The 22438-nt window shown below is 32.9% G+C and overlaps 2 protein-coding genes across 7 annotated transcripts; both read left to right on the forward strand.

The window, feature by feature from the left end:
- The first annotated feature begins 324 nt into the window (after window positions 1-324).
- Window positions 325-4426, forward strand: LOC133822244 (uncharacterized). 6 transcript variants are annotated; one of them, XM_062254510.1, is made up of 5 exons: window positions 325-477; window positions 1419-1490; window positions 2161-2309; window positions 3292-3646; window positions 3726-4426. In XM_062254510.1, the coding sequence occupies exons 4-5, from the start codon at window positions 3581-3583 to the stop codon at window positions 4158-4160; spliced, it is 501 nt and encodes a 166-aa protein (XP_062110494.1). In that variant the 5' UTR covers window positions 325-477; window positions 1419-1490; window positions 2161-2309; window positions 3292-3580; the 3' UTR covers window positions 4161-4426. The 6 variants fall into 6 exon arrangements, with proteins under 6 accessions (XP_062110494.1, XP_062110499.1, XP_062110495.1 ...); XM_062254515.1 differs by having other exon boundaries at window positions 3597-3646; XM_062254512.1 differs by having other exon boundaries at window positions 432-572.
- A 14410-nt stretch (window positions 4427-18836) lies between these two features.
- On the forward strand, window positions 18837-22047 carry LOC133822245 (protein SIEVE ELEMENT OCCLUSION B-like). The gene is made up of 6 exons (XM_062254517.1): window positions 18837-19261; window positions 19384-19503; window positions 19612-20063; window positions 20153-20253; window positions 20371-21005; window positions 21108-22047. The coding sequence occupies exons 1-6, from the start codon at window positions 18929-18931 to the stop codon at window positions 21732-21734; spliced, it is 2268 nt and encodes a 755-aa protein (XP_062110501.1). The 5' UTR covers window positions 18837-18928; the 3' UTR covers window positions 21735-22047.
- The last annotated feature ends 391 nt before the right edge of the window (window positions 22048-22438 follow it).

A 22438-nucleotide genomic window follows, 5' to 3' on the forward strand; every position in this document is an offset into this window, starting at 1 on the left:
TACACTCAAAACTCATTTATTTTTATCTTTTGCTATACATAATCTTCATTTTTTTTTGTTACCTTAAAACATTCAAGTCTTCCGTTAACAAATCGACACAATTCATCTTAAGCTAATGCCCCATCATCAATTTTTAATTAATTTAAATTAAAAAAATCAATAAATATATTTAAAGTATAAAAAATAATTTAATTTAAAATAGATTAAAAATGAAGGGCATGTTCGGTAAATCTTAAAAAAATTGTTTTTTATTTTTTAAATATAAAATCTGAAAAAATAGCAAGAAAACATGATCGGTAATTCATTTTTGCTTTTAATTTTTTTAAAAATCAAATCAAAATTAATTAAATTTTGAAAACATAATTTTGATGCTTTTAAAATTTTAAGAAACATATTTTCATTTCTCTCACCTTCCTCACGCTTCTGAGTCTTCCTCCCCTAGCACAACAATAGTGATTTCTTCTTCCGATTTTCAAGGTTTATTCTCCACTCCACTCCACTCCGATTTTTTCTATGATCTATTTTTCAATCTCTCTCTCCCTCTCTCATCTGATTTGTTTCTCTCTCATATGGTATGTATGGGTATTTATGATTTTGAAGGACATTAAAATTGTTTTTGTATTTCTTTGATTATGCTACTAATGTTTATTTTGTAGGGGCAATTAGTCTATTCTTTGATTTTTTGATTGTTGATGATATCTCTTGTTGATCCTTTGATAGATCCATATGGGATTTTGAATTGCTTTGATGGGTTGTGCTCAATCTCGTATTTCTCTGATTTTGGGGTTTGGACTTGAGTTTGAGTCAAATCACTGCTTAGATTTTACTAGATTTAAACTTATGACTGATTTTAGACTTATAAGTATCTTTAATGGAATTTGTTTGTAAATTTTCAAAACCAACGTTATGGGATGGGGTGTGAGATCACTGAACTTCATTCCATCAGGAAGTTTTATACGTGAATACATAGGAGAGCTCCTTAAGGAGAATGAAGCTTTTTGCTGCTGAGAATATTCCTCCATTGAATGAGTTGACTTATCATTATAATTATACAGTAGATGAGGTTCATGATTCAAATGGTAATATTAAGAAGAAGAGTTGCTTTTGTGGTTCTCCTGAATGCTCCGGTAGGCTGTATTGAAAAGAAATTAGGTGGGAAAGGGTAGGAATTTTGTATCACTTACTACAAGCATTTTGACATTAAATTGCTTATATAGAGATTGTGGGAGAAGACGAGCCTTTTTTGAATGTTGTATATACCGTATCTTGTTGTTATCTACAATTCTATGTGATCGACTCTAGTCAAAGTACTACCTTTTCTATTGGTATGTATAAGGTTTATGGTTTTTCTTCCTAACAAGGACACTTTCTATAATTGATTGTTCCATTTCATTAATTTGTTCTGTTCGTTCCCACAGGGACTTAAGCTTTAACAAGTTGACTTTCTCAATACCAAACTCATTCCAAGACTTGTCAATGTTAACTTACCTGTGAGTAGATAAGACTTGTCTTTATAGTAATGTTATGTTCAATAATCTGAAACTCAAAATGTAAGTGTATCGCCATAGAGTGCATTTGGGAAATTGATTGCTTTCTCAATCCTTTGTTCTTCTTTTTTTATTTATTTTTTAATTTCTTTCAAATAGTATTGTCTATCTTTTTTCTCTTTCTTTCTTCTTATTGTATCAGGGGGTTCATTAACATAGTATGCATTTAAAAAAAACATCAGAAGAGTCATAATATAGAAAATCAGGATCATAATTATCAATTCCACTTTTATATATAAACTTTTTGATATAATACTTCAATGTATTGATAGTTGGTATGATATAATTCTTATAATTAGATAGAATAAGCTTCTTGATATAATTCTCCAATGTGATTGTAAGCAGGATATTTGTTGATAAATGGAAACACATCAATATAAGGCTAAACAGTGTCAAAGTTTCTGTTAATAAATAATTAACTTTCTGTTAATCCTATTCACTATTCTGTTTGTATTTTCAATATTAAAAGAGCAATAACTCTGTTAAAACTAATAGAAAAACTGACTTAATAGTCTGAAAACTTAGTTAGTTGTTTGTGGACCAATCAAAACAATATGTGTATTTTTCTAATGTAATTTCTCAATTAGTAACATCTTGTTTTCCTTGAGTGCAGATCAAGAACATCTTGACTTTGAAGCCAATAAACTCCATCTATATGTATGTAAAGGATAAGTCTGGTTTGATATCATATAAAGGTGCACTTGAAGACAAGATCAGTGTAATGTTGCTCAAGTCTCTTGTAACCCTGGCAGGCAAGACAAAGTAAGTTACAATCTTCTTGTAATCTCACTGTCATTTCCAACCAAAGAGAAAGCCTATTAACATGAAAACACTTTAATTATGAATAGTATTCCCCAACTCCTGTGCAGATAATCATACACAGCAAATAAAGCTTATATCATACATAATTGTTCCCACTATATGTCATAATAATCTACTTAAGGTAAAGCTATAACATCTTTAATTCTCTATACAACAAACAGATATCTTGTTGACCCCCTGAGCCTTATTATTTATTTATTTTTCCTTTCCAAACGAACAAAGCTGGACCACCCGTTTCTGCACCTCCAAGAACAGGATTTTGACCACATACAAACTCCTAAACTTTAATCATAATATTTAATTAGCAATTAGATATTCAAAAGAAATGTTTCTTAGATATTCAAAAGCAATTAAGATCATTTCAGTTATTGGGATGATGTAAGCATGATTGTCTAGTAAATTAAATATATTTCATTATGTGGTCCAAAAAAATTGAAAGAGAACAGATAGATTGTTGTTTTTCATTGCTATGGTAGAAAATAAAAATCATATGAAATGAATTAATGGACCCAAATAATAATTAAAAGAATGATATTATATCATGAAAGGTTGCACAATGTAGTAAAAGAAAAATTGCTAAAGGTTGAAAAAAAAAAAGCTAAATATGTTATAATAATTAAAGTATAAAAGGCCCTCTGGCTTAATATCATAAAAGAATGACACAACACAATTATCTATGGCCCCAGTACTATTCATGATAGTTTATGGAATTATTGAACTTAAGAAAAGGGGAAGTTAGGGAAAACTTTAAAGGATTTGAGAGTTCAAGAAACAAGTGTAGAGTACGAGTTTGAGAGGAGTAGAGTACTTAAGTATGTGAACTTCATTGGTATGTGTAATGAAAACTTTAAATGGTTGTTTCTTTAGGAATAATCTTGTATTTGCATTTAGAATTCTTATTGAGTCTTTAGGTCTTACCTAGATGACAGGTGTTGATAATGAAGTTCTTATTATTGAGAATAATGATGAGACTTCTATTTAGACTCAAAGGCATGAAGAAATTTTCATTGAACTTATGGAAGAGGAAGTTTTAAAGGGAAATAAGAATACCACAACCTTTACAAAGAAATCATGGAAATATATAAAGGAAGAGCTTTGTGCACGAGCAAAAAGAAATTATAGTGATATGCAACTAAGGAACAAATACAATCAATTAAAACAAAAGCATACAAAAGCATAAGGATTTTAAGTCTTTACTGAAAGAGACTGGTATGGGATACAATGCAGTGACTGGAGAAGTTAGTGCGACTGATGAAGTTTGGGATAAACTTATTCGGGTAAAAATTATTTAAAATTTATTTTATGCTTGTTTTATTTTGATAGTATATTTTATCAATATAATTTCATTTTATGTAGGTTAACAAATCTGCTAAAAGATTTAGAAAGAAAGGTTGCAAGTTTTATGAGAAATTATGCACTATCTTTGGTGATACTACTGCAACTGGTTCCAATGCTCATCCTTCAACTCGAAGTCCTTCTAATGATGGAGATAATAATGATGATGATGCAACGTCGATAAGTCCTTCTACTAGGAATGAAGAAAGTGGTTTTGATGAGGATGGTAGCATAAGAAGAGGTAAATCAACAGCCACTTCAAACTCTCGATCAGTAAAAAGAGCAAAGTTCTCATCAATTTTGGCAGATGCACTGGCAACATATAATGAAATTGCAAAGCGAAAGACAGAATTGATAGAGAGATCAATGGAAACATCTGCATCACATTACTTATGGATGAGAGTGTTGAAACTCGTAATCAAATTGATGGAATTAGTGGAGAAGAAAAGCTATTGAGAAGTTTGAGAATGAGGTGTCTAGAGCATAGAAGAATAGATGGGTTGCTGAATTTGAAGTGAAAAGTTTAGACTTTGTTTAGCTATGAACAAGATGAATTTGTTGAGCTATTAACTTTAGTTTTCTTTAGCTATTGACTGGATGAGTTTGTTAAGCTATTGACTAGATAACCTTGTTAGCTATTGACTGTATGACTGTGTTTAGCTATTGACTCTATGTGTTTGTTAAGCTATTGACTATATGAGTTTGTTAAGCTATTGACTGGATGACTTGTTTTGCTTATTTTGTTTTATGGTCTGATTTTAACTTTGAGTGTTTATATATTGAATGTAATTTTTTTTTTTCTACTATCAAGATAAAATGTCTTTAAATGTTGCTCGGTTCAACAAGGATAAATTACTGGACGATTCAGATGATGAGTTTGGAGAGATTTTTGCGAGGAATATAATAAATTATATCTATCTAAGCAACCTTGTAGAAATTCAGCTCTTTCAGGCCATGAATACGTTATGGAAGTATTGCATGGTCATTGGAGTAGATGTTATGATTTGTTCAGAATGAACAAAGATGTCTTCAAACTATTTTGTGGTGTTCTAAAAGAAAAAAAATTATTGAAGAACTCACGATATCTGTCTATTGAAGAACAAGTGGCTATGTTCTTATTTGTGATTGTCCATAATGAACGACATCGTGTGGTTGCTGAACGATTTCAGCACTCCATTTCAACCACATCTCATTATTTTAGGAAGGTTTTGAAGGCAATATGTCGTCTATCCAAAGAACTAATTACTCCACCTTCATTTGATGTAACTCCTCCACAAATTCGATTCGATCCAAGATACAATCCATTTTTTAAGGTAAAAAAATTTGAATTATTATTTTTTCTTTATTTCAATATTCAATAAAAAAAATCTAATAATTTATTTTGTATTTTAGAATTGTGTTGGAGCTATAGATGAGACTCATATTTCTGTGCATGTTCCAATTGATGAACAAATACCATATCGAGGTCGAAAAGTGGATACAACTCAGAATGTTATGTGTGTATGTTCATTTAACATGAAGTTCACATACGTTGTCCCTATATGGGAACGATCAGCTAATGATACACAGATTCTTCTAGAATGTGCCACAAACCCAGATTATGGGTTTCCAATGCCGCCCACAGGTAAGTATTTATCAAACTTATTATGGTGATTGATATTATTTTATATTAAATATCTATAAGTAAAAACTAACATGAATTATCGTTGGATCATGGAAATATTATCTTGTTGATTCTTGCTATACAAACATGCTTGGTTTTCTTTCGTCATGCCGAGGGGAAAGGTATCATTTGGGCCAGTACATAGATCTTAATCCCATAGGAAAAAAAGAGTTTTTCAATTATCGACACTCTTCCTTGAGAAATGTCATTGAGCGGTGTTTCAGTGTGTTGAATGCCCGTTTTCCAATCCTAAAACAAATGCCTTCATATGATCTAAGAATACAAAAGTACACTGTCATTGCTTGTTGTGGGATTCACAATTTTATAAGGACAAATGCAGAATCAGATGTATATTTTGATGGATGTGAAGGAAATTCTGAAGTACAGGTCACTACTTTACAAAGTACAGATGGAACTTTGACTAATAGTGTAGAGTTTAGTATTTCTAGAACTCATATACATGAAATGACTCATGTTTGTGATGAAATTGCTGACCATATATGAAGATCTAGTCAGCGATAGTGAGATTGAGTAAATACATTAGTTGATTGTTATGACTCGTTTAATACTTTAAGTTTGGACAATTATTAGTTCATACGTTTTTATTTTACTATGTAGACTTTATTGATTTTATGTTATCTCATGGATAGATATTAAGTTTTGAAATTTGAGATTACTTGGATATTATTAATTTGATCTTTTTTCTATAATTTTCTTATTTTTTATTTTAAAATAATAAATAGTGGTCACAAAAAATATTTTTATTTTTTAGTTTAGAAAATAAAAATAAAAAAAATGTTTACAAAATATGTTTTGTATTTTTTATTTTTTAAACAAAAAATAAAAATAAAGTTACCAAACACATTTTTATTTTTATTTTAAAAAAACAGAAAACTTACCAAACACATTTTTATTTTATAAAAATAAAAAAATATTTTTAACTTTGAGTTTAAAAAATTTAAAAACAAAAATTTTAACTAATTAAATAAGCTCAAATCTCTTATATGAACAATATACAAATTAAAAACTAACCTAGAATTCCAAACCTAGGAACAAGAAATTCAAAGCAACCTCATATTTCAAAAGATTCGAATATATATATATATTTCATTTAATTTATAATCATTTTTTAAAATTTGAACTAAAATAAAAAATAAAAATAAAACACTAAATCTGAAAATCAAACCATAAACTAAGAAAACCCCAAAACACTAACACTAACCTAGATTGCTCTAAAACACCCAAGAACCTCAGAGCCAAATTCGTTGCCCAACCCCAGATCTCGTCCTAGTCGTCTAAACCCCACCCTAGCCCTAATTCTCTCAGTTCAATTGTTCCATTGATTACAAACTTGCACAATAGCGGTGGTTGAAAAATGGAACTACAAATATAGGCTTTCTCTGCGGTTTTTTTTCAACAATAAATAAAAAGTGCAGAGAAAAGGTTTGAAAGAGTCAAAAAAATTATATTTAATGTCCGCGCCCTATTTTATTGCGGTTTTAAAAAAAACGCAGTGAAAGGTTTGAATGACTCACTTTTCTCCGCGGTTTTGGGTCTAAAACCTCAGAGAAAAGTGTAGAACTTTTCACCACTTTTCTCTGCGGTTTTGGGTATAGAACCGCGGAGAAAAGTGGTCTCCACCTACTTTAGCACAATACCCTATTTTCCCCCTCTCATTTGCACATGTTCTTTGTTAGAAAAAACTTATACAAGATCTTTATTTATTTTCATGTATATCTAATATTAAACAAATTAATACGAGATAGCCTAAAACATGTTTCTAAAATTGAATTCAAAGAGAAACAAAAATAGAATACTTACAGTATACGCAGCGGAATTAAGAGTCCTTCCTTCAGTTTCTCTAACTCTTGTATCCTCTCTGTCGCAGATTATTATCAAGAAACTGAACCGATCTTCTATTTTCTTCACGATCTTCCAATGTATCCTTAGAACCACCTAGACTAGTGTGGGCAATTCTCAACACATGAGATAGATATAGAGAGAAGAAGAGAAAATACAAAGAGGCTTAGAAAATGACTTGTGTTTAGAGAGAATATAAAACTATCAGAAAATCTGACTTATCAAAAAACCCTTTTTTTTTACTTCTCTATAAGCACTCCTTTTATAGACTCAATTAGGCCATTTAATTTAATTAAAAAATCAATAAAATAACAGCCATTTTGAAGCCCTAGGTCGAAATTATCATGGGCTATAGGCCCGTGAAATTTCCCATTTGATTATAAGCCCATTGGACTTAAAATCAAAGCCTGTATTATTTTCTATTGATTTAATTAATTAAATAATTATTTAAATCCTTTATCAAATTAATTATTTATAATTTGAACCTTGATTTAAATTTATTTATTAATTTAGATACCAATTTATCTTAATTAATAAATCTGCCATAATTTCTCTTTTCTTTTCAAAATTACACAACTCTGTGAAACTATCCAAAATTGACCTGGTCAACTTTGATAATTCTAATTGATGATTAAATCAATTAATTGAGACTATCTAGATGATTTTATCCAAGGTACAATGGGGACCATGGGCCTATGAAATCAAGCTCCAATGAGTTATCATAAATCTAACAAATAAATTTACTAACTTATTAATTCCTCGTGACTCCACTATAGACTTGGAATTGCACTCTTGAATTCATAGAACGCTCTATAACAAATTTAGATACGCTATTAATTATCCATTGTTACAACCATAATTGTCACTCAATCCTCTATAGACGGTCTATAATGAGATAGGACTAAAATACCGTTTTACCCCTCATTGTATTTTATCCTTAAAACACTTAGTTCCTTGTAAATGATATTTCAGTAAACTAATTTAATTACTGAAATGAGATCTCTATCATTTAACACCTTGAACCAAACTAAAAGGAAACCATCGTTTCACTTCTTCATTAGAAGCTATAGATGTTCATATCTATGATTAACACTCCCACTCAATTATACTACCGAGTTCCCAAGATGTAAGTATGGGCTAGTCCGTAGGGTAAGCTGGTAACGAACAAGTCAAAGAACTCAAATAATACAATCAGTTAGAATACTAACCACTCAGAATTGAGATTGAATTGACCTATGGTCAACTATATGATATGACTAGAATAGATAATAACGGTATGTTTACTTATCTTATCAACTGTCAATATCGGTCCTGTCCGATGTAACAAATACATCTGATCTTATCTACTTTGCTAATGTTCTGGAAAGAACATAACACTGTAATGTGTAAGTAGATCATATCGTAGATTAGCAAGTCAGTGTAAATCCGGTGCACTGACTAATCTTAGGACTAACTTATTTTTGAACATATAATCATATTTATATTCCACTGTGATTACGTCACTATAAATAAGATTAGCTATATGCTCGGGATTTAATAGAAGTTTATATTAAACAAATAATCATGAAAATAAAACATGTGAGCAAAGTGATTGACCAAGTCAAAAAATGATTTCTATTCTTTTATTGATAATAAAAATGAGATTACAAAGAATTTGAGTTTTAATTAGGGCATAAAACCCCAACATTCTTCCCCTTCACAGAGGCACGGTCGAAGCTCTCCCACCTTCGTCCCCAGCCACGGGTAAGCCCCACATTGTCCATTTTTTTTTTGTTTTTTTTCCATTTTCTTGCATATTAAAGCTTGAAATCATGTATATATACTTAATCTTGAGTTATTTTGAAGTTTTAGGGTAAAAATGAAGAAATATTATGTGGGTTTAATGGTGGTTTCTATGTATGTTTATATGGTTATTTTTTTTTAATTTTTTTGAAATTTTATATAGGATTGGAAGACATTTTCATTGTTTAAAATGTGTATTGATCACTAAAACTTGATTTCTTTAATGTATATTTCGGTTTTAGGGTATTTTTGTATTATTTTATTTATAATAATGTTGTTTATATAATTTTTTATATTAAAAATTAGTGCTTGCATAATTTTGTATATTATTTAGGTAATGATTTTTTAAAAGTATATTTTTGTTAATTATATTATTTTAGGATCAATTCAATTACCATATATTTACTAATGTTTAACTTTTTATTGTAGGAAATATTTGTTTGAGTGCGAGGTTGAAATTGTTGAATATTAATTTTGAAGGTAAGTAGTAATTACTACTTAATTTTTATTTTTTATTTTTTATATTTACAAACTATTGTTAGAGGAGTTTGAATATATTAGATATTCATCCATTGTGAAGTAGGTTCTGAGATAAAATTGTGTGCTGCGGAGATAACAGAAGGTTGAGAACATGTGTGTCTTAGTGAAGTAGGATCTGTGAATTTTCTGTGTGCTGCGGTGACTTATGGTTGAGAACATGCATGTTGTTTGTTATATGTTTTGTTTGATGTGAATTTATAGGTAGATAACTTGGGATATGCTATAAATACAGAGGAAACTCTGCCCAATTTATTTTTTGATGATATTAGTTGAAGATGTTTTATAAATTACTATATATAATAGTAATGTTTTTGTTTTTGTTGAAATTTTAAATACATATGAATTTTGGATATGTTATAGAAATAAATGAAACTCTGCCCATTTCATTTTATAATTTAATAATTGAACATTATTTTTTCAATTACTATACTAATTTTCTTTTCATTATCAACTTAGGAATTAAATAGATATTATCATTATGGATAAGTCATGGATTCTTGAGAATAGAGAAACACAACAATTTCAAGACGGATTCAACCAATTTTTAGAATTTTTCCAAACAAATTGTAGTGATCTGGAAAGAATTCATTGTCCATGTATAGATTGTGGTAATGGAACAAAAGGAAATATTACCATGATAAAAAATCATGTATTTTGTCGGGGATTTGATACAAGTTATCGTACATGGTATTGGCATGGGGAATCATTGAAAAATAATAATCCATATCCATTCGGGAGGCGAGGGGTTGATGATTTGGGTTATAGTGATTTTGACGATCATCCTATGGAATTGCTCAATGAAGCACAAGAAGAATTTGTTGATGATCCTTCAAAATTTGATAAATTGGTTAGAGATGCAGATAAACCATTATTCAATGGTTGTCTAAAACAAAGATTACCAATGATGGTAAAATTTTACAACATAAAAGCAGAAAATGGAGTTAGTGATAAATGTTTTAGTCAATTTTTAGCTGCTTTTAAAGAGATTTTGCCGTTAGATAATTGCTTCCCTGAGTCTACGTATCAAGTGAAGAAAACTTTAAATTGCATAGGCTTGAAGTATGAGAAGATCCATGCATGTCTGAACGATTGTGTGTTATATCGTAAAGAGTATGCAGACATGGACACTTGCCCAGAATGTGATTCACCCCGCTACAAACCTAACAAGAGTAAGGAGATTAGGAAACTTATTCCTCAGAAAGTGATGTGGTACTTTCCTTTGATTCCGCGGCTTAAGCGATTATATCGAAGTGCAGAACACTCTGAAAACTTAATATGGCATGAGATTAGGCGAGTGAAAGATGGTAAACTTCGACATCCTGCAGATTCGCAGGCTTGGAAAAAAGTTAATAACTTAAATCCAGAACTTAAAACTGAAGCAAGACATCTTCGTCTAGGTCTAGCTGCTGATGGTGTAAATCCACATAAATCTCTAAGTAGTAGGCATAGTTCGTGGCCTGTCTTCCTTGTTATGTACAATATTCCTCCGTGGTTAGTGATGAGAAGAAAGTTTTTGATGCTCACGTTAATGATTCCAGGCCCAAAACAACCGGGACACGATATAGATGTTTATTTGGCACCATTAATTGATGATTTGAAAGATTTGTATGAAAATGGTGTTGAGGCATATGACGGTTTTAAGAAAGAAGTCTTTAACTTAAAAGTTGTTTTGTTGTGGACTGTTAATGATTTCCCAGCTTATGGTAATCTATCAGAGTTAAGTACAAAAGGTTACCAGGGATGTCCAATATGTTGCACTAACACAAAGGCTATTCGTCTGTCTAATGGGCACAAACTTAGTTATATGGGTCATAGACGATATTTGCCCCTAAATCATCATTATAGGGACAAAAAAAAAAGCATTTGATGGTGATAAAGAACAAGGTGTTGCTCCTTTGCCACTTTCGGGGCAACAAATTCTTAAAGAAGTAGAGAAAATTGATTTCAAGTATGGAAAAATGCAGAAAAATAAGAAAGTAAGTGGATGTTTCCAAAGGAAATCAATTTTTTTTCGTCTCCCTTACTGGAAAGATTTACTTGTTCGACATTGTTTGGATGTCATGCATATAGAAAAAAATGTGTGCGAAAGTATTATAGGTATATTACTTGATATTCCCGGTAAAACTAAGGATGGTTTAACTAGTCGTTTAGATCTTGTTGAAATGGGTATACGAACTGATTTAGCACCTGAACAGAAAGGTAAACGCACATATTTACCTCCTGCTTGTTTCACGTTGTCCAAAGAAGAGAAAAAAGTTGTATGTAAATCATTTGCATAGATGAAAGTACCTGATGGCTATTCATCCAACATTCGAAACTTGGTATCCATGGGAGATTTGAGGCTGATGGGTATGAAATCACATGACTGTCATATGTTGATGCAAGAATTACTTCCGATTGCTATTCGGTCAGTATTACCGAAAAAAGTTCGAGATTGTTTAACGAATGTTTGCATATTCTTCAATCATTTATGCGGAAAAGAATTAGAAATGAAAAAATTGGATGCATTGCATTGTAAGATAGTGGAAACTCTATGCAACCTTGAAATGTTTTTTCCGCCATCCTTCTTTGACATTATGATACATTTAATGGTTCATCTAGTAAGGGAAACCAAGTTGTGTGGACCAGTTTGGGCGAGATGGATGTATCCATTTGAAAGAAGTATGAAGGTTTTGAAAAGTTATGTGCATAATCATTATCGTCCTGAAGCTAGTATGGTTGAATGTTATATATCGGAAGATGTAGTAGAATTTTGCTTAGAATACATGAGTGGGGTTGAAGCAATCGGAATCAGCAAACCACGAAATAACTCAGATGGAGTTGATAAAGGACTACGAGGGAATGGAACAGTGATCACCGTGTCTAGGGCAGAATTAGATCAAGCTCAATTAGTTGTGTTGCAAAATAATCCTGAGATTCAATCATATATAATATATTTCAATCATATATATTAGAGTAGTGATTTTCTTTTTGTTGTTTAAACTTTTTGTTATTTCTTTTATGTTTCAGTGATCACATAGAGTTATTACGGTCGATGATTCCAAACAAGATTAAAAATAAACAAAAATGGGTTATAGATGAGCATAATAAAACGTTTTGCCAGTGGCTGAAGAATACAATTTTGACGAAGTTGGGAAAAAAAAAATCATGGACTGTCGACTGAGTTGAAGCGCATATCTCTTGGAGCAAGCATTGATGTAATAAAGCATCAAGCTTACATTGTTGAAGGGAAACGATTTCATACTAATTCAAGAGATGATCCTCGGCAGGTTCAAAATAGTGGAGTAAGTGTAGTCGCGGAAGCTATGCATTTTTCCAGTGCAAAAGATAATAACCCAATTTCAGGCACAATGACATACTACGGGATTGTTGAAGAAATATGAGAGCTAGATTATTCATTATTTCGTATTCCTCTTCTTAAATGTTCTTGGGTAGACAACAATACTGGAGTTAAAACTGACGAACTTGGTTTCACTCTGGTTGATTTAAGCAAGAAGGGAAGCAAGAACGATCCTTTTATCATGGCTGCCCAAGCGAAACAAGTGTTTTACATTCTTGATCCAGTTAATGATAAATGGTCCATTGTTTTATCAGTTCCCGAGCGGAAGTTCTTAGAAAAAGAAGAGTACGATGAAAATTATGATTTATATCATGACTGTTTCATTGTTGGACAACCGATACATGAACAAGTTGAGAATATTCAGGATAATGATAATGAAAGCGATAGCGATGATCGTGATTATCTTAGAACCGACATCAAAGAAGGAATATGGGTCGATTGTGAATCGACCAGAAATAAAATAAGAAAAAGAAGAAAACATGTTTAGTAAGTTATATAATTCATTAATACTTGTGATTATTTATTTGTATAATGCATTAACACTTGTGATTATTTATTTGTATAATGCATTAACACTTGTGATTATTAATTTGTGTGATGCATATGGCAGATAAAAGAGATGACAAAGAGAAACAACAAGGTCGTGGTAAAACAAGAATGAGTTACATGACCCAACAAAAAGCCAAAGGAATCAAGAAAAATCTTCAATGGAACGATTTGGGACAACCAATAGGTGATGTGTATACAAACATGATATCATATCTTGGATCTAGAGTACGAGCCACGATTTCTATCAACTCAGGTGATTGGAGGAAGGTCCCACAAGATTTGAAAGATGGTCTATGGGAGGATATCATTGTAAGAAATGATCATTATGATATTTATTTATTTATGTGTGATATCTAAATTTAATAATTACTTTTCTTAATTATATTCTCAGGGTGGTCACAACATTCCTCAAACCTTCAAACGTGAGATTTTGAAAAAAGCTTGTCAAATAATGAGAGATTTTAAAAGTGAACTCACTACCGAGTACATCAAACCTTTGGCTTAAATGGGTATGATGGAAGAACTCAAATTTCCCCCAAAGAGGTTTAGCGATATAATTGACGAGTGAGAATGGTTAAAATTTGTAACTAGTCGTCTAAGTCCAGAGTTTCAAATAGTGCATCAAGAACAAAAAGCACGTGCATTACTAATGAAGTCAAGGCATCGAACCTCTTGTAGAGGAATGGCTAATATAAGAGAAGATTTGGTAAGTATAATTGATATTATAGTTTAAATAATGGTTGATATTATCGCAACATATAACTATAATTATCTTGTACAATGCAGAAAAAAGAACAAAATATTCAAAATCCAGAGAGGTATCAAGTTTGGCTTAGATCGCGTGAAAAAAATAAAGTTCTTGTGACAGAGCTAGACCGACAGATTGCCAAAAAGATAGTAAGTTTTTTAAGGTTTTAGAATCAATATATTGTTTTTATTTATATAAACTAATTTAACCAAATAATATCTTGAGTAGAAGGACGTCAAAGAAAAATTGAGTTGTGGCGAAATTACAGCTCAGGGTCGAGATGACATCTTGACTCAAGCATTAGGGACACCAGAACACCCAGGTCGTGTTCGAGCTGGCGGGTATGATAATTTATAATAGTTGTTTTCTTTTAAGAACTATTTAGATTGGTTTATTGATGGACTTTATTGATTTTTTTTGTAGGTTCACTACGACCGTTTCCAAAATGTTTGGAAAAAAACATAAAACAATGACTGCAAGAGAGGAGATTGCTCGACTAAAAGCAGAGATTGAAGAGCTAAAAAGAAATAAATTTAGGACAGAAGAGGAATTAGCTCAAAATAAGGAATATAATGAGGAAAACGATGAGTGTGGATACTACGGTGAAGGGCAATTTGATGAGGGACAATATTATGAGAATACAAATGATGAGGGACAATATTATGAGAATACAAGTGATGAAGTCTATCGACCTGCCCCCAACGCAGATGATCATTTTCATCAAACCGAAGACTATCCTTTTGATGAAGATGATGGATCATCAATTTATGAGTCTCCGCCACCACCGACCTATGAAGTTTATTTGTGTTCTGATAATATTGACAATGTGGTGGCTAAGGGTGTAATCATTGTACCAAACATGGGTAGCCAAATTACTGTCCACGGAAATGTACTTGATGATTCAGTTGCGAGGGTTTGGCTTAGAGATGTCTTACAAGAAGAAGCTGAGATCCCTATTCCCTTTGGTAACGTACGATATGTTGGGGACGCACGAGACACATTCCTGCCTTGGCCAAAAAATTTAATTGTGGCTTGTCAGGTATAAAATTATTTGCTTAGATATTTAAATTTTATTTTTAAATGGGTACACTATATTGATATGTTTAATGCTATTATGTAGGGTCCATCTTCATCTAAACACAAATCCCTATCACCAAGCCCACATTTATCAACAGTTGGATCTCATGTAGTCATCCCTGCTGAAATAACTCAACCAGAACCTTCAAATTGGTTAACAGATAACCAATGGGACAAAGTTGATCTGAGTCTAAAATTTATAGTGAATGAGTATTATTCCAATGAAGGAATAGATGGGGTTGTACAAGTTCTCGTTGACTCGGAGTTTATAGGAGAACGCGAGGCTATCTTCATCACTTCGGAAGACGTTTATCAAGCAGCTTTCATGGATAATATTGGATCCTCAGCTATGCTGTTTGGTATGAGGTATGTATTAATCCGTTATGTCATTACAAACTATTAGAGGAGTTTGAATATATTAGATATTCATCCGTAGTGAAGTAAGTTGTGAGATGAAATTGTGTGAGATAACAGAAGGTTGAGAACATGTGTGTCTTAGTGAAGTAGGTTCTGCGAATTTTGTGTGCTGCGGTGGCTTATGGTTGAGAACATGCATGTTGTTTGTTGTATGTTTTGTCTGAATTGAATTTATAGGTTCTAATAATTTTGGATATGCTATAGAAACAGAGGAAACTCTGCCCAACTTTTTTTGACGATATTAATTTATTAATTGAAAATGTAATATGAATGATTGATTCTCTACAGATGCATTTGGGAAAGCATGCACCCAAATTCACGACAATTATATAAATTTTTTGACACCGAACATCTTTCTATTGGCAATGATGAAAGTAAAAACTATACGGTGGATCTTATAGCCAAATGGATGATGACTATGGATAGACGAGGCCAAATATATTTCATTCCTTGGATTGTTGAGTAAGAACGAACTACTTAAACATTATCACTACTATGGTTGAATTTTAATTTTATAATAATCATATTTTATTATTATTTTAGTTGACATTGGATGTTGGTGCTCGTGATGATGTGGGGGATGATCATAATTTTGGACCCTTTAAAAAATCATAAATCTCCACCAATAATTACGGAGGTTATGTGAAAGTAAGTTCTTTAATTGTAATGTATGCATTATTAATTTTTAAAAGTTGAGAGCATAATATGTATTTAATTAATTTTAATTTTTTTATCGAGCATCACACAATGTTTGGAAAATGAATACATCGGCACATTTACAAAATTGCTGACAGGTTTTTGTCCAAAACAACCTGAAAGTCATGATTGTGGTTATTATGTACTAAGATACATTTATGATCTTGTAAATGCACCGAATCCGGCATAAGTTATCAAGAAGAAAATATGTTATATTTTAAACTCCTTTTTGCTTAAGAAAAACTAGATATAGTATTTAATTATCTAATCTATATTAACTTTTCAATTTTGCAGTGGTTTGACAAAAAGCAATTCAATGTCAAAGAGGATCTACTACCACTACAAAGTGATTGGTTAGCTAGATTAATGCCATTTGTTTATGAAATCTAAATTTTTGTATGTATGTAAGATTAAAGTGCTAACTTATATTGGTTAGAATGATTAAAGTCTTTGATTCATTACTAGCTAATTATTTTGTATTAGATATGAAATGTATATATAACAATTTAACAAATTACGTTATACTATTGAAAATAATTATGTATAATTAAAATTGAAAATTATTTTTTTTATTAAAAATGCTGGGTTATAATTCGAAATTGAATTTTTTTTTAATGAGAAGCACTTTTCTCTGCGGTTGTAGTAAGCCAACCGCAGAAAAAAGAGACTTTTCTCTGCGGTTGTAATAAGCAAACCGCAGAGAAATGTCTCTTTTCTCCGCGGTTTGCTTATTACAACCGCAGAGAAAAGTCTCTTTTCTCCACGGTTGGCTTACTACAACCGCAGAGAAAAGTGTAGCTTTTCTCCGCGGTTTGCGTAACACTTTTCTCTGCGGTCGAATACACTGCACTTTTCAATACTCTCGAAAACCGCAGTGTATTGAGTAAAAAAACCGCAGAGAAAAGCCTTTTTTGTAGTAGTGTGCAAAGCCTCACGGCAGCGTACAACATAGACGACTGGTTGAGGCTTCTCGGTGGTGCATGAGAGTGCGAGCTTCGAGGGTCGGAGGTTTCGGGGGCCAATGGTTCCACCTGCGTGGCGCGTGTCAGAGATGGACGGCTGGAGGGTCATCGTCAGCAGGTGGAAATAGAGATTTGTCGAAAGAGAGAGAGAAATGGAGATAGAGTGGCAGAGAGAAATAACGAGAGAGAGAGAGAGAGGTCAGATCAGTGGTGGGGCTTGTGTACAGATAGAGAGAGAAAAATAGTTTTTTTTAATTAATTTAAATATTTATATTCATTTTGTAATTTAAAATAACCAAATATTATGACGTGAGATTAGCTTAGATGGCCACGTGAAACACAATTTATGAACTGGACAATCTATGCTGGCGTATAACAGCAAAAATTAACGAAGGTTGTCAATTTACTAACGGAAGATATAGTAGTTTTTGGAAATTTTGCGGTAAAAAAAAGAGCAGAGGGTTAATTAAGTATAAAATGTACAAAAAATGGGGTTTCATTAATTACTCTAAAATGCTCTATAAGGAACAGAAGTCCTTTGATTAGTAGTATAAACTCCAAAGGGCACTCTACTTTTGGAAATTACTAAGAAAAACATATGATATGATGACTAAAAAGAATATTAATTCCAAAAACAAGAATAGTAATCTGTGGACCAACCAGAAAAAAAAAATTGATGGAGCAAAAATTTAAATAATTATACCAATTATTATACATATGGCATATATACATAACATAAATAGAATTGTTAAGAATAATATAGTACTATAAATATATTACAGGTAAAAAAGTTAGCTAAAAAAATTCAGGAGCATAATGATGAATATTTAGACATAAAGGACTAAAAAAATAAATAACAAATACATTAAAAATTTAAAAAGGATTCAATGGGATGCTGCCCCCTAATAAGCCTATACTGGTCCACCTAGTGCAAGCAGCTAGCTGTGGAGTAGAATAAATAATCATACTTAAAAATGACGATTAATTAGATTATAACATTTTTTTCATAATATATTTAAATAATATTAGTTGGCATATATAGATTGTGATCATGCACAACCGTTTATAACTTCAATATAATATATTGACAAGAATCCTGAGAGAGACAAAACAACTTATAGAATTCTTCCCATAAATATTATACAAAAAAGTCTGTCAAAATCCAAATTGATCCCACACAGAAGTGTACTTACTAGCCAGTTATAATTGAAAAGCAAGAAATAAAATTGCTTCTGCATGAAACATAAACGACAAAACTTTAGTAAAGGCATATGAAGAATTTTAAAATGAGACAGAATATAAGAAACCCCATATCATAAGCTTTACTATGTATGTCCCTAGTACCACTTTATATATATGGTCTAAAACCCCAACGGAAGCAAGGTAGCCAAGGCAACAGAATTGAAGAAATCATCTTGAAGAGACCCCTTTATTCTCTTTTTGCATGCACTATATAAAGGGCCTAGAGTTAAACCAAAGCGGCAAACAAAACCACAAACAATATTCATTTCTAGCAGCTCATCCTTCTCTTTCTATTTTCAATACATTTTTTCTGACTTTTTCTAAAAAAATTGTGTGTGAGAGCCAAATATGGATACGAAGATGTCAGGTATCATTGCTCCATCTCAGAGTAAGCAGATGGTCACAAATGGGGTGCCTAAACAAGTTCATCATCAGCCGCAGCAGCAGCAGCACAACCTTGGTGCTCGTGTCCTTGGAGAAACTGGCGCAGGGCGAGGGGCTCGTTTGCTTGGAGACGGTCGTTCCCACCGAACACATGGGGTGTCCGATGAGACTGAGTTGAGTAAGAGGATTCTTGCCACTCATGAAACTGATGAGCGTGGGATTCATGTCAAGTCTGTTCTCAGCATCATTGAAGTCATATTTTACCGTGCAACTGCCGACCTTCCTGGTTATTCACCGGTATATATTTACAAGTTATAACATGGTTTAATTTCTCTATCATCGTTTATTTTTAATGGATATAATATATATGATCATTTTATTATAATTATTATTGAGTTCTTGTTTTGAACACATAACAGGCTCCCTTAACAAAATCGTTGGACATTGTTGCACACGATGAGAAGGCCGTGCAATCTGCTGTTGAGCTCCATGACATGGTCGAACTCCCAGCCAGGATCGTCAGTGCAATTTCCTGCGAGGTCAATATTAATTAATAATCTCATACCCAACATATATAAATACAATATATATGTATATAAATATATATGGCTAAACTTGGCTGTCCTTCATTTTGTGTTATTTCACAGATTTTCAGCAAGTGCTCAGCTGGAGTAGACGTGAACACAATAGTAATGGACATACTACAGTTGATCAAGCACTACAACTGGGATTCAAAGGTGTTGCTAGTCTTGGTAGCATTCGCCATCACATTTGGCGAGTTTCGGCTTGTTGTTCAGCTATATTCATCAAATCCACTGGCCAAAGCGATCGCTCTTCTCAAGCAACTGCCAGAAATATTGGAGCATGCTGCTGCTTTGAGACCAAAACTCGATGCTCTCTTTGCTCTGATTAATGAAATTCTTGACGTGACCAAGAAAATTGTTGAGTTTTATGACATTCCTAGAAGTGATTACTTCACTTCTGATTCCCCTGAAATTATAGCCGCCTCTTCTCACATCCCCACCGCTGTGTACTGGACCATCCGGAGCATAATTGTTGCAGCAACTCAAGTTTTGGCCCTCACTGGCATGGGAATCGAGTAAGTTATTATTACTAGTTACTTGAGCATTAATCTGAACAGCTTTCTTTCTTCAAGTCTTTATTGACAATCGATTTTACTTGTCTCAGGTACTTAACAGAGCCATGGGAGCTGTCATCCTTGGCTCATAAGCTCAACAACATAAAAGGGCATCTTATGGATCTAATTGAACGCTGTCATAGAGTTATCCGTGAGTAGTTATACCCTTTTCGAATTATGTGGATACTTATCATCACTACATATAACTAGTAAATTACAATAATACTGAATCGTATAATACATATATATATATATTTGTCTGATACAGAGAAGAGGAGGGAAGATGAATCTTTCGAGGCCCTTGGACGCATTTTCTCAATCACTCACATTGATAACACAAAGCCTCTTTCTGCTTTGTTCTACTACAACGATGGCCAGCCACCACTGTACGATTGCTACAGCAAGAGAAGGGTTACAACTGAAGAGTATAGGAGAAAGGTGGTAGCACTGTTCATTACAGATTTAGACCCTGAGCTCGCGCGTAGTACCGAATACTCAATCTTGCAACAAATGTACGTCGATAAGAGGCAAAGCGCAACAAGGGCCCAGAGTCAGTACGAGGTGATTTGGGTCCCCATTTCAGACTATTGGACTGATGAAAAATACAGATTGTTTGACACCATGAGAGACCAAATGGAGTGGCACTCCATTCACCACCCTTCGGTGGTGCCTTCAGTGGTCACCAGGTACGTCAAAGAGAAGTGGAACTTCGCTAAGAAACCTATGCTCGTAATTATGGACACACAAGGCAAAATCGCGCACCATAATGCTATCCACATGATGTGCATTTGGGGAAGCCTTGCTTTCCCTTTCTCAATGACCCAAGAAAAGTTACTATGGGACGACATGAGATGGTCCATTGAGCTCGTCGCTGACAACCTCGACCCAAATATGGGCATCTGGGTACGTTTCCTTTTAACTAATCAACTTGATCAATCATTATTTTCTCATTCTACTATATTTTCTCTCTTATATTTCTTCATCCAATATTGTCGTTATTTTTAGCTCCAAGACAACAGACACATATGCTTGTACGGAGGAGAAGACGTAAACTGGATCCGAAAGTTTACAAGGATTGCCAAAGATGTTGCTGTAGAATCCGGCATCACCTTGGAGTTGCTTTACGTGGGAAGGAGCAAACCCAAGGAGAGAACAATAAAGACCGTAATCGATGTAATCACCAAAGAGGGATTGAGCAGAACACTTGACTGGAATCTCATTTGGTATTTCTGGATGAGGCTAGAGAGCATGTGGCATTCCAAGGGTCAGCTAACCAAGCCCGAGGACGCAAAGAAGGACCCCATATTGTTGGGGATCATTGCAATGCTGAGCTATGGCTCCAGCGAGCAAGGGTGGGCCGTGATCAGCAAGGGTGTTGGTGAAATGGTTAAGAGCAATGGGGAACACTTGTTCAAGGTCCTAGCCGAGCACGGCCGGTGGAAGATGAGGGAGGAAGTGCTAGGGTTTGTGCCTGCTATGGGTGAGTACCTCAACCAGGTCCATCTTGAGGCCCCACACCACTGCACCAGCCTCATACTGCCTGCCACTGGAGCCATGCCTGAAACTGTGGCATGCTCTGAGTGTGGCCGCCTCATGGAAAGGTTCACCATGTTCCGCTGCTGTCTTGACTGATCGAGCTTGCAATATGTGATGGAGATCTTTCGAAAATGGGGACCTTAGTAAAGGCTACGGGGTTTGTTGTTTTTTAAAAGTACAAGTGTACTACTATTGCTTGTAGTTGCTTGCTTATTACTACTACTATTATTACTACGAATAATGAAAACATAGCCTATCTTAAGGTCCTCACAACTTTGTACCCATGAGGTTACTATTTTGTGAGTTTTTTTTTTCCAATTGACGTTATGTAATTCACATAAATGAGAATAATAAATGTCATTGATTCGGCAATACTATGATGCGATAATATATCATATATTTAGTTAAAGAGATTAAGTTACTATTTTCATTACAATACTTCACTAAATTAAAGATAGAAGATGAAGGGTACTATATATATAGTAGACCAAAAGAAAGAGAGATCATGATTAATTAATTATCATAAGTGAAAGAAAAAAAAAAGAATGCTTTTATGTTGGTATATATATTTACCAACAAAAGTACAATAATAAAAAGAATGTGCTTTCCCTTTTTGGTTACTAGAGTGGATATTCTTATAAGTACAGATGTAGTTTGAGTTGATAATTATTGTTAAGAATATAACTTTAAAAAGCTTAAATTAAAAAGTATCTCTTTAGGTGGTTATATATATATATATATACTAGATAGAATCAACATTTATTACACGTTTGCTTAGTTTTAAAGTTATAAAAATTGTC

Source organism: Humulus lupulus, chromosome 3, assembly GCF_963169125.1.
Source record: "Humulus lupulus chromosome 3, drHumLupu1.1, whole genome shotgun sequence".
Classification (NCBI taxonomy): Eukaryota; Viridiplantae; Streptophyta; class Magnoliopsida; order Rosales; family Cannabaceae; genus Humulus; species Humulus lupulus.